Here is a 12,692-nt window from a genome sequence, read left to right as displayed (position 1 = left end):
TCATCGATCTACCTATCTATCTTTAAAACCATGCCTACCATGCAAATCTCACACCAGAGGGTTTGCACTACCCTATCTCCTTTCCTTATTCATAATTCTCTTCTGGGAAAGAAAAAAATTGACTCCTATTTTCAAAAATAAATTTACTTATTTATGTATTTGCTCAATCCTAGAAGTCACATGATGCATTGCATTGGTGAGATCTGCTGCAAAAGATCTCTTTAAAGTGTTAAAATGCAAAGATGTTACTTTAAGGACTAAGATGCACCTGACTCTATCTTGGTATTTTCAGTTGCCTCATATGCATGTGAAAGCTGGAAAATGAATAAGGAAGACAGGAGAAAAATTGATGCCTTTGAAATATGGTGTTGGCGAAGAGTACTGAATGTGTCATCGGCTCCAAAAAGAGTGAACGAAGAATGAATGGAGTAAGTATAGCCAGAATGCTCATTAGAAGCAAGGATGGTGAAACTTTTTCTCACATACATTGGATACATTATCAGGAGGGAGGGAGCAGACCCTGGAAAAGAACATCACGCTTGGTATAGAAGAGGGTCAGCGAAAAAGAGGAAGATCCTCAATGAGATGGATTGACACAGGGGCTGCAACAGTCGACTCAAGCATAACAATAATTGTGAGGATGGTGAAGGACTGGGCAGTGTTACGTTCTGTTGTGCACAGGGCCGCTATGAGTCAGAATCAACTCAACAGCACCTAAAACAACAAGACTTCACATTAAATATTTTCAGATTTTCTAATCCATGTTGCTGCTGTTAGGTGCTGTCAAGTTGGTTTGGACCCATAGGACCCATGTACAACAGAAGGAAACACTGCCCAGTCCTGCGCCATCCTCATAATCCTTGGCTTTGCTTGAGCCCACTGCTGCAGTCACTATGTTAATCCATCTCATTGAGTATCTTCCTCTTTTGACCCTCTACTTTACCAGGCATGATGTCCTTCTCCAGGGACTGGCCCCTTCTGGTAACATGTTCAAAGTACATGAGATGAAGTCTTGCCATCCTTGCTTCTAAGGAGCATTCTGGCTGTATCTCTTCTAAGACAGATTTGGTCATTCTTCTGGTAGTCCATGGTATATTCAATATTCTTCTCCAACATCATAATTCAAAGACATCAATACTTCTTCTGTCTTCTTTATTCACTGTCAAGCTTTTGTAAGCATATGAGGTGATTGATAAAACCATGGCTTGGGTCAGGCACACTTTAGCCCTCAAAGTTACATTCTAATCCATATAGCTGTGAAAAGTTAACTTATAAGCACAGTTCAATATTCATTTATAATGTTTTTGTCTTTGGTTTGAGTACATATACCTAAAATACTGGATATGAGGGATTTTGTCTTGTTATTTGAAATCATTGTGTATTTTTTTAATCTGAAGTATAAGATAGTTATAAAAGTCAAAACTATACAAAAAGGTATATTCAGAAAATTGTTATACCTTGTGGTGTGATGGATCACTTTTGTGTGGCCTTTCTAGCCATGGTCTTGTAACTCCCACTCAAGTGATTGGGCCGGACTGTGAAATGGTAATTGTAGTCTACCAAGGGAATTGGTCAGTTTTGCCATACCCTTGGACTTGATACGAGCCATCCCTGAGGCATAAGAGAAGATCCCACCACCACCAAGAAAGAGGAGCCAGCGTGTCCTTTGGACCTGAGATCCCTGCGCTGAGAAGCTCCTGGAACAACGAGACCAAGAGAAAGAGTGAGCTGTAACACTGAAGGCAGCAGAAACCAGACAGCAGAGACCCAGCCGCAGAGACCCAGCAGCAGGAGAACAAATAAATCAGTCTTAGAAGGAGAAGCAGAATGCTCCTTAGAAGTGAGGATGGCAAGACTTCAACTCTCTTACTTTGAGTAAGTCATCAGGAAAGAGCAATTGCTAGAAAAGCACATCATGTTTGGTAAATAAGGGCCAATGAAAACAAGGGAAACCCTCAGTGAGGTGGATTGACACAATAGCTGCAACAGTAGACTCAAATATACCATGATCATGAAGATGGTGCAGGACTTGGTAATATTTTGTTCTGTTACGCACAAAGTCACCTTGTGTCGGAAGCAGCTCCACAACAACTAACAACAATGCATCTGTAATTTTGTCATTGTGTGGTGGGTGTAGACTAACCTTTTTTCAAAATCATAACTAGTTGTTCTGATGGTGTTTATTGGATATCTCTGTCATTTTACTGATCAATTTTACATGCATATGGTTTTCCTTAAAATTTTTCTATTCTCTTGAGCGTTTATTGTTGTTTTTGTTCTTAGCTGCCATCTAGTTGGCCCCCAGGTCATGGAGACCCCATGCACAACCGGATCAGACTATCCTGGTGATCCAAAGAGTTTTCATTGGCTGATTTTTGGAAGTGGATCACCACGTTCCTTAGTCTGGAGCTAATTAATACTTATTTTTATGTGTTCCTTTATTTTAGTCTTTCATTTTTAATAATGGACTCCTTAAAGAGTGTTACTTTTCCTCTGAGTGTAGTTTCTGCTATTTCTCATAGTTTTGTTATGAAATATTTTTCTAACAAAGTTAGATTTTACTTTTTATTTTTTAGTCTAGAATTTATTTTGGACAATAATATTTTAAATTCAATTTCGCATTTCCCCTTTTTTATAGTTTTCATTTGATATTATCAGTAGAAATAGTCTTAAGATTTAGAATTATCAAAGTTTCTTCTCTGAAAAATTTTTAAACTAATCTTTGAGGAAAATATTTTGGAGACTAGACACATATCTTTATACCGATTTATCTGTCTATTAGCTTACATGTTGCAAATTTCCTTTTATATTTAAGTAAACAATTATTTTCATAGTCTTACTTAGCTCCATTTTTTAATCTTTAAAACCTGTCCCACTCTAAGAGGAATGTTAAATTTATTTTTATAGTTGCATTTATTCAGTTTTTGAATTAACAAATTGTTTTGTTTACTTAGGTAGAATCTACATGGTTACGTATATATATGCTAAGACTATTATCTCTCTCATAAACCAAGCCTTTTGTCATCACATATCTCTCTGTCTTTATTTGCCTTTTAACTTTAAATTCCTGTTAATGATATTAATATTACAGTATCATTATTACAATAACATGGCTTCCTATTTATTTGCATTTCCTGATAGATATTTGCTATTCTTTTATTTTTTATACCTTTCTTTAACCCCCATGTTTTAGAAACAACTTATAACTGAATTTATTTATTAAGAATGTTTGACTGTTTTAATATTTCTCTAAAGGATTCAGCTCTCTTCCTTAAGTTATATTGACTTACTAATTTTATTCTTTCATCTTGCTCCACGTTTACTACTTATTTCACACTGTATTCTCTTCATTTTAGTTTTATTTTTTGTGTTTTATCCACCATTTTATTTCATTATATCTGCATAAAAAAGTTATCCTCTAGTTAATGCCAACTCACAGTAACTCGTGTGACAGAGTAGAACTTTACACTATAGGTACTTTAATAATTAATTTTTTGGAAGTAGATCAACAGGCCTTCCTTCTGAGACATCTCTGGGTGATTCAAATCTCCAAGCTGTTCACTTAGCAGCCAAGCTCATTAACCTTTTGTGCCACCAGGATCTCCATGAGTTGGAACTGACCCCATGGCAACAGTTTTTTTTTTTTTTTTTAAATTTCATCATTACTTCTCGGTGATTTGAAATATCTGCTGTGTTCTCCATCCTATTACAGATTACCTCCTTATTTGCAATAGTTGCAAATAAGCACACATATATTCAACTATCTCAAAACAAGATTCCATCTATACGCTCCCGACACATATACTACCTTTACCTCTCGTTCTTCACTCCAAATATTACCTTTACAGTATATATATCCTTCCTCCCTCCATTTTTATATCTTTTATCCCCATTCTGTCCTCTCATTGCCAACCACCAAAGATAGTGCCACCTTTTTTCTGACCCCAAATCCTAAACCCATTATTTCTATCTGAAGGAAACAAACAAAGCAAAACAACAAAGCTTGTATTTGTTCCTGGCCCTCTGCGGTGAGGATGCAGGAATCAGTGCTTAGATTCAGTGTGGCAGCACCACACACAGGTGCCCCTGAGTTCTCTCCTGCTTGATGTGTGCTAACTAACAGATCTGTGTTCACTCTTGGGCTTCCGACAGTATTCAGCACTTTGAGGCTCTGGTTTCTTTCTGCAGTCTTACCCTATCTTCTTCCCAAGTATCAGGGATTATAAAATGTAACGGAACTTTAGTGCCCTTTTTATGTAAAGCAGTGAAGATTTTTTTCCCATTACAAGCTGGACATGCAATATACCATGTTAAGTTCAGTTTATTCTCTTGACTTGAAATGCATTTCTAGGCTGTCTCTACATTTTTCATTAAAAAATGTCCATTTCCAATTTCAGTTATAAAACAAATTTCAAAACTGAAATCTAGTTTTGGTTATTGTACATATTTTTACCAAAGCATTTATCACATTATATTCTGTTTATATCTAGATTTGTATAATCAGTCTGCACATACAATTAATAACCAAGCAACTTAAGAGAAGTCCCCTTCACTTACATTTACATCTCTAGCTCTTAGTACCATCTTTAGTATATGTTAAACTACAGTGAATTTTGTTGACCTCTATAATTTTCTTAGACAAAAGTGTTAGTCACTGAAATTCTATCATATGTGGCTAGTATAAGTTAGTGAGTATTTGTCAAAATAAAGACAAGACATTTGTTGCAACTTTTTGCATTCCTAAACATCAGAGAAGCCTGATAGAAAAGCTTTTTTTAAGCATGGAATTTTTAGTGAAGCTGATTTTAATTGGAATCTAAATGCGCCAAAGGGAAATACCTCTACTCAAATCCAGCTATAAAAAATGCAGCAAGAATGTGAGACTTACCAGTCAGAATTGATCATTTTCTTATCCAAGGACTCAAGGTTTTTGTAATTTTGCCTGGGAGATAATCCCAGCCAAAAGGAATCCAACCTCTGGAACTTTATAAATTCCTACCAGAAATACAGATGGTCTGATTAAAATTTTTTTTCCATTTCTACACGTTACCACCTCACATAATTTTTTTACAAGCCACTATTTTAAGGTAACATTTTAATGTAACATTTTAGGTAACATCGTATTAATACTTCTCAGTGCCATCATAGGAAATGGAAAGAAAGTGCTTGTTTTGATGGCCTCCTCATCACCCCAGTTATGAAAGAGGGATTCCTGCTCTAGGCTGATGGCAATGGCTGAACTCATAGCACACAACACTGCACAGATGAGATCGGCAGCACTTTGTTAGTCACATGTACTCAGCTAAGGGAAGGAGGACACCGCATGCCGTGCAGAGCTACACAGGGGTTGTGCTCGGGAACAGTGTGAACAAACAGGGGCTTTGGAGGCAGGCTCTGTACTATCAAGAGGAGTGGGTGCCCCTTGCTTCCTGGGGGAAGACGTGATTGGCTTGTTTGAATAATTCACTGACCTGGCAGAAAATGGATATCTAGCCTACTACTCAGGGATAAGCAGGAGCTGAATTTAGTCCATGTGACAAGGAGGGTCCTTTGGCTAGTGGACCTTATCTGTAGGGGTGGGGAACTTGCAGTTAGGCCATCTGAGCCCTTCACTCCTTCACCGCCTGAAATACCAAGGCAGCACATAATTTTGAACGTTAATTTTAGATCTTGCATCACAGCGCTCCTTACTATAAGATTTCCTCCAGCATTTGTACAATATCACTTGCAGTACTGTCTCACATGAAGAAAAGATCTACCTTTCCATGCATAACTTTCAGTTAGGTCAATGAACGTTCACAAGTTACAGGATTCAAAATATTTGGATAGTAAACGTTCAGTCCAGGCCAAAGGAGGTAGTTAACGACTGTAAACTTAACAGAAATAGAAAAAGAATAGGGGAAAAATGCAGCAAAGTCAGATGAAAGTGGTTATAAGAACAGAATTTGGAATCAATCCAATGTAGTTGAAGTAACTTTTTTTTTCTTATTCCAGGTCTTATTTTTCAAATAAGCAACTATGAATGTGTCATCTGAGAATGATCAGGCGAGAAAGAGATTGCTTGCCTGCTCTTCTATAAAGATTGACAAAGATTCTTATAGTAGGGAAGCAGACAGAGACTTTTAGGAAAATGTACTTTTGCTTAAAGAGTAAATATATGATTATTTTCTGAGACATCATAAACAGAGTAATACCAAAGCCTGGAGAGCTGATTTAGATACAACAAAAAAGTATTCAATAAAGAAAAAAAAAAAAAAAACCTACTAGAGAACTCATTTTTCCTGGGACCCAAGCACTCAGTCCCATATATATGCTTGGTATTTGACTTTGCCATCCCATCTCAGTTCTATTTATTTTTATATATTTTGATGATGTTTTCTACGTATTGGTCTTTCCTGATAATGTGTTCAATGTAAAAGAGCCAAAGCCTTGTCATTCTGGCTTCTAAGGAGCATTCTGATAGTATTTTTTCTAAGATTGATTATGTTTGGTACAGTATAGGGTCAGCAAAAATGAACAAAACCCTTAATGAGATGAACTGATATAGTAGCCATGACAATGGACTCAAAATTCCATGGATCACAGAGATGGCTCAGGATTAGGCATCATTTCATTCTGTTATTCATAAGGTGGCCACAAGGCAGAACCAGTAAGTGGTGACTAACAATACATATTTCATCAAAACCATCTGCTATCCTGGATATCTTAGCTTTCTCTCTTAATTAAAACAAAAAAAAACAAAGAAATCCAAAATGGTGAAAACAAAGAATTTCCCCGTGTAGATTTTATGGAATTAGTAACCCTCAGAAATAATCTCCAGATTCTGTTTTTATATAAATGTTCAGAAGCTGTGTTCTGAGATTTGATTTCAGGGTTCCAGTTTGGAAATATTAAGACCTGAGCATTCTGGGTATGCTCTATCTACCCATATACTCATCAGTTTCTAAGGACCCCAATGATCCTAACGTCCTAGCTAAAGCTTAATATGACCTATCTTGGCTATGATACCCAAAGGTAAGTCACTTGCCATCTCAACTAATATAAGGCAGAATCACATCAGGGTTAATATATCTTTCCCTCCAAATGTCCCTCTGCTTTCTCTTCTTTCATGAAAAAGGGATTTCCTCCCTCATAGGCAGAGATCCATGGGGCCTTACCAAAACACTTTCAGACTTAATCTTCAATAGGCTGGCATTCAAACTAGAACACCTCATTTCACTGTTTTGCCATGTGTCCATCTCATAAAAAAAAGCCATAACACGTGTCCTCATGCCACAGCCATGTCTCTGGACAAGGTTTACATTTGCGCTCTGGAAGAAGAACATAATTTTATTTCATCTGTATTGTTGTTCTCTGTCATTATTCCCTTTACTTCTGAGTTAAATTGATTAAATTCGCTTGTATTTCTTCCTTTTAAATCAAAAGAGAAGAAAATGAACTCTATACTCTAGATCTTTATCTTATATCAAGGAGTCCCTGGGTGTTGAAAATGGTGAATGTGCTTGGCTGCTAACAAAAAGATTGGAGGTTCAAGTCCACCCAGAAGCACCTTGGAAAAAAGGCCTGGTGATCTGCTTCCCAAAAACTCGCCATTGAAAATCATACAGCGGACAGTTTTACTCTGACACACATGGTGTCTCCACGAGTAAAACTGACTCAACAGCAACTGGTTACCTATCACCACGGCATGTCCAACACATAGCCTGAACAACACATCTCACATTAATCACCTGGATTCCAGGCCAGGGTGTTTTCCTGCTTTAGGGGCCCTGAATATTGATTAATTAGTTTTCCTGTCTCTCATTTTCATTTAACACTTTTGTGGCAAAAAAAATCTAATCACAAGAAGCATTCTGTGTGGGAGAATCAACCCTGCCTTCTCCAGCGAGAGCACCTCTAGCTCTCCGACTTGCTGAATACTTCAGAGGCTTCTCAGGATCTCAGATAGCTCATAAGACCATCTTCCTCAGTTACAAATATAATCCTTCACTTTATTTATTTACTTTTTTCCTATTGACTATCTTTCTCTTCAATCATTGAGTATAATTTAGGAATTAGACTACCTACACAGTGATGTCCTCTCAGGCTTATCTTCTATTGACCTCAGTGCCTCAGAATAACAGTAGTAAATGTCAGATTAGAGAAACTGCATCCTATGAAAATAATGGAATTGGTTGCACCATTAATGTCTAATGTTTTAGTGAGTAACTGTTACTCTCTGATAATTTGGGCACATATAGTTAACATTTCTTTTTCTGTTTTTCTTCTAACTGCATGTTAATATCAGTGAATCCGCTGTCAGCAATATTTAATCTCCTCATTCAAATAATAGTTCCATCAGGAAAGGTCCCTAGCTATTGATGAAATGATTCTTAAGTGACTCTAAGATTTAGTTAATTGTCTAATATCTCAGAGAGGAATACAAGACTACCTTTTGGGGTTTTGCATAGCTCACGACATAACTGGGTGGCTATGTTTTGCAGTGTGATGGAAAAATTCATGTTGCTCCTCTGCTGTAGAGAAATATTGCTCTCAAGTTCTCCTTTGAGATTTTGCAGTTCACTCAATTTTCCCATTTCTATCTTCGAGGTTATGTAAACTCCAGATCAAAAAAAAAAGAACTAATCAAATATTTTTATCCCTCAACAGAACCACCACTTCCTTTTCGTTTTGCAGAAATAGTATTGAGATGATTAAAGGGGTAGGAAAGCAGTCGTTACACAGGAGTGACAGAAAAAAACTAAGTACTATGTTTAAGTACAGCATTACAAGTGCCCTTTCTGGGCATATCACCTATGATAATTCCAAGGTCTCAAATTTGGTTGTAAAACTCAGCAATTCTAGGTGCTGGGGTTATACATACATATGATTCCCAAGATTCCCAATCCAATCAGCAGTAGAAGGCATAGAAGAGTCAGAGCCCAGGTCATTCGACGCCAAACCCGGGATGGAGCAGAAAGTGCTGTGGAAAGCAAAATTAGCAAAGAGGTCTGGAAATGGTAACATCTTAATGGGACTGATTGACTTATTTTTGCATTTTTTTTAACATTTTCTTCTAAAGAAATGTGATTTGCTGTAAACCATGGGCATTTAAAAAATACCTTAGAAGAATAAGTCAAGAATAAGTAAAAACTGTTAGTTACTTAGTGTGCATGCAAATTGATTCTCACAGGAGAGGCGGTAAACTGGTAGGTGGATTCAAGAAACAGAGGCAAAAGTAGAATTTATAAAAGAGTTGGGGAGAAAGCCGACCAGTCTGGATACACTGTATCTAGTTTGTATAAATTTGGGAAATCCAGAATAGCTGTCAGCTAACAAAGAGGTAAATCTGGGTATTCCTTGCTTTAGTAGCTAACATAGGGTGACAAAGAAAACAATTTCCATTGTGTATAGATTCCCCAGAACATCTTGCATTATTATTTAATCACTGTATTATATAAATTAATTATATGTACACGTGAAGACTAGATATTTCAAGAAAATATAATTCAGTGTCATATGATAATCTTACTACCGTTATATGCCCTTCAACTCGGTGGTACAATAATATTGTGAAATACAGAGAGGATTGCTAATAAAATGTGAAAATTTCTTCCTACTTTGTAAAACAGTAGTGAAAGAACTACTTTTGAGGTCTTGTCTAAGGTTAGAATGATGATTTCAGGTGCTATATTTCTTTTGAATTATTTTTTCACTTATTCGTAAATTCCATTATTCAAAAGCTATTTATTGAGGACTTTTATATTCTACACACTATTCTGCATGCTGGTAATATAGGAGTGAGTAAAACACACCAGTCCCTGCTCTCATAGAACTTAAATTTTAGTTATGAGAGGTGATAGGTAAATAAATAGATAAATAAATAAATAAGAAAATCTCAAGGTATACAATGCTATGCAGGGATTTGAAATCCAGTGATAATAGAAAGTGGCTAGTTCACATCTTATGGCTCATGGAAACTAGCATGCAAAATCAGTGGAAAGAACATCATGGGCAGCAATACTATCTAGCTCCAAGATCCTAATTTGGGGAAAAGCTTTGCGTATTTGGAAAGCAAAAGAAATCCAGAGCGGCTAAAGAATTGTGGCCAAGAAAGACATGATGTTAGAAGAAGTCAAAAAGAAAGGCAACAGACAGACAAAAACATTGTTAGCCAGAGAAACAAGGTTGGATTTTATTTTTTTTTGAAATCACCAGAGGCATTTAACGGGAGGAGAAAAAGAGCTGATTTCTTTTTCTTTTTTTTAAAGAAAGATCACTGTGACTGCAAGTGACGAATGAATTTTGGGCTACAGTATTGAAACCATGGAAAACAGTACAAACACTAATGCAATACACCATGTGGGAGACAATAGTGTCCTGGTTTACTAATGTTAAGGAACGTGATAACCCAGGAGTAGATTAAGGATACATTTTGAAGTTAGAATTTATAGCACACATTTATTAATTGTTTATTGGATATTTTTGATTTGAGAAGGTTGATGGATATTGAACACACACACTTACAAGCAGTAGAGCACGGTGATAAAAAGCACAGCACAATCTCTTGAAGTGGAATATGTAGGTTTGAAAACAAGCTCTGCGGCAGATAATTTGTGGGTTCTTGGGCAAATTACTTAACCTCTGTATGCCTCAGTTTCTACATTAGTAAAAGTAGGAAGACCATAAAGGTTTGGAAATTAAATGATTTAATATGTACAATGCAGTTATCACAGCTCTAGGACATAGTAAACACTAACATGGCTAGATTTTTATTTATGTGTTTAAGAAGAAGATGATTGGGGAGAGTGAACAGGTGCAAGGGGAAAATAAGTATTTATTGATTAATAAGAATTTCTATTTTTACCATTTTTAATTTGAAATGAATTTAGATATCCATATGGAGATGTCAAATGGATAACACAATTTTCTATTCGGGAGATTCAAAGATAGGCCATCTAAAGATATTTGGGAGTCACTGTATTTGAAGGCAAAGGATTGAATGAGGTAACTTATAAAAGTATACTGAGTGCCGCAAGAAAAGGGAACCTAGAATACAGCTCTGGAGTGTTGCAGCATATAAAGTTTGATCCAGGAGGAAGAGTCAAAACGGGAGGCTGAGAGGGAGCAGACACTGTGATAGCAGAAAACCAGACTGTATGTGTCCATGAGGATATGCAAAGAAAGTGCTTAAATAAGAAGGACTTGGTGAAGGTTGCAGGGAAGTCAAGTAATAAAAAACAGAGATGTGACCATTGGGATGAGACAATGGGGCCACTGGTTATCTAGACAAGAGCAGTGGTTCACAGAATAATGAGGGAAGAAGCCTAATTAAGTCAGAGAGGAGAAAAAGAGAGGTGAAGAATTGGAAATCAGTGGCTTCAGATAATGCTTTCAGTAAGTTTGATTGTGAAAGAAAACAAAGAAATGGAACAATAGATTGAGAGGTATAAGTAGACAATCGAGGGTTATGTTTTGTTATGATAGAAGAAGTAGAATATATCAGGACACTAAGGGGAATAGTCAACTACAGAATGAGGAAAGATTAACTGCAGCAGGAGTGCAAGGAGAAAATTACAGAAAAAAAAAGTCCTTGCGAAAGATGGGCTGGAATTCAGAGCAAAATGAGTAGGGTGTCTTTTGATGAGAGCAAGGAAGTATTTAGTAAATAGTATCTAGAAGGAAGGCTGAGAGAGTGAGTACAGATATTGTAGAATGGAAATTTTGGTAGTAGAAAGAAAAAGGGTAGAATGAAGTAGGAGGAAAGGTCATCAGGTGAAAGTACACAAAGGTCAAGAGAGTGTATATTTTTAACCAGCAATGTTTAGCTGTTCAAATGTGGCAGAGTGGGAGGATATTTGTATTTAACCAGTATTCGAGTTTTCAAAGGAAAAAACAAAATATATTGAAGGGGATGGGTGAGAATGTAATGGTAGATATTACATGCTATACACTTTTTACTACATAACATAGAGTCTAAGCTGGGTAATGGGAAAATTGAAAATAACTGAAGAAGTAAAGATGACATGACTTCACATTTCCAGGGTGTTGAAGAATTTCTGATTTGAAAATTTAGAATACAGAGTCTTAGAAGGAAAAGAGATGGGAAGAGATAGAATGGAATGCTTAAATTCATTATGCTGGCAAAGGTCTAATTATTGGTAACACCAATCCGTAAGACCATCCTGATATCCTATAAAATAAAGGAAAAATACGAGCAAGGAAATAAAGACAGAAACTATTACAAAATCCTTACACTCTTCTTTCCAAAAAAGAAAATCTGTATAAAAGGAAAATCACCAGAGTTATTCTGTTACTCTTCCTCAAGATTTAGCATGGTGAATATAAATTGATGTAAAGTCTAACAATTTATGAAATAAAATTTCTGTTCATAGTAAAGAGAGTTTCAAAGATGTCACATGTTGTTGAAAAAATCTTAAATAAAACATGAGAATTCTTCTGTCACTCCCTTCTCCTCTATTCATTGTTTTCTACCAACATTTTATAATTATTTTGTATGGATCCTTCTGACAACTTCTGTAAAAATGGGAGTCTTAATTAACAATTCAAGCTGAAAGAATACCGATATCATTGTCAATTCACTAATACCTAAGAAGCAGAGCTATAACTACTGCTACCACTTTATACCACATTCATAGCACAAAAGCTTGCCTTTCTTCTCCAAATTGTCAAACTCCTGAATATTTTCTGTC

General features: G+C 36.3%; 1 protein-coding gene across 1 annotated transcript in view; it reads right to left on the bottom strand.

The window, feature by feature from the left end:
* The window catches only part of LOC111822695 (C-type lectin domain family 12 member A-like), a gene marked incomplete at its 5' end in the record, with an annotated part of 13,401 nt that extends 4,328 nt beyond the window's left edge, over nucleotides 1-9,073 (bottom strand). The window contains 5 exon segments of the mRNA XM_023741932.1: nucleotides 4,889-4,995; nucleotides 7,158-7,250; nucleotides 7,252-7,310; nucleotides 8,432-8,599; nucleotides 8,864-9,073. Of these exon segments, the coding sequence (XP_023597700.1) occupies nucleotides 4,889-4,995; nucleotides 7,158-7,250; nucleotides 7,252-7,310; nucleotides 8,432-8,599; nucleotides 8,864-9,073 (637 nt within the window).
* Nucleotides 9,074-12,692: the final 3,619 nt, after the last annotated feature.

Source organism: Trichechus manatus, unplaced genomic scaffold (genome assembly GCF_000243295.1).
Source record: "Trichechus manatus latirostris isolate Lorelei unplaced genomic scaffold, TriManLat1.0 scaffold00195, whole genome shotgun sequence".
Taxonomy (NCBI): Eukaryota; Metazoa; Chordata; class Mammalia; order Sirenia; family Trichechidae; genus Trichechus; species Trichechus manatus.
The sequence above is the reverse complement of the archived record's forward strand: the minus strand, read 5'-3'. Positions and strand labels throughout refer to the sequence as shown.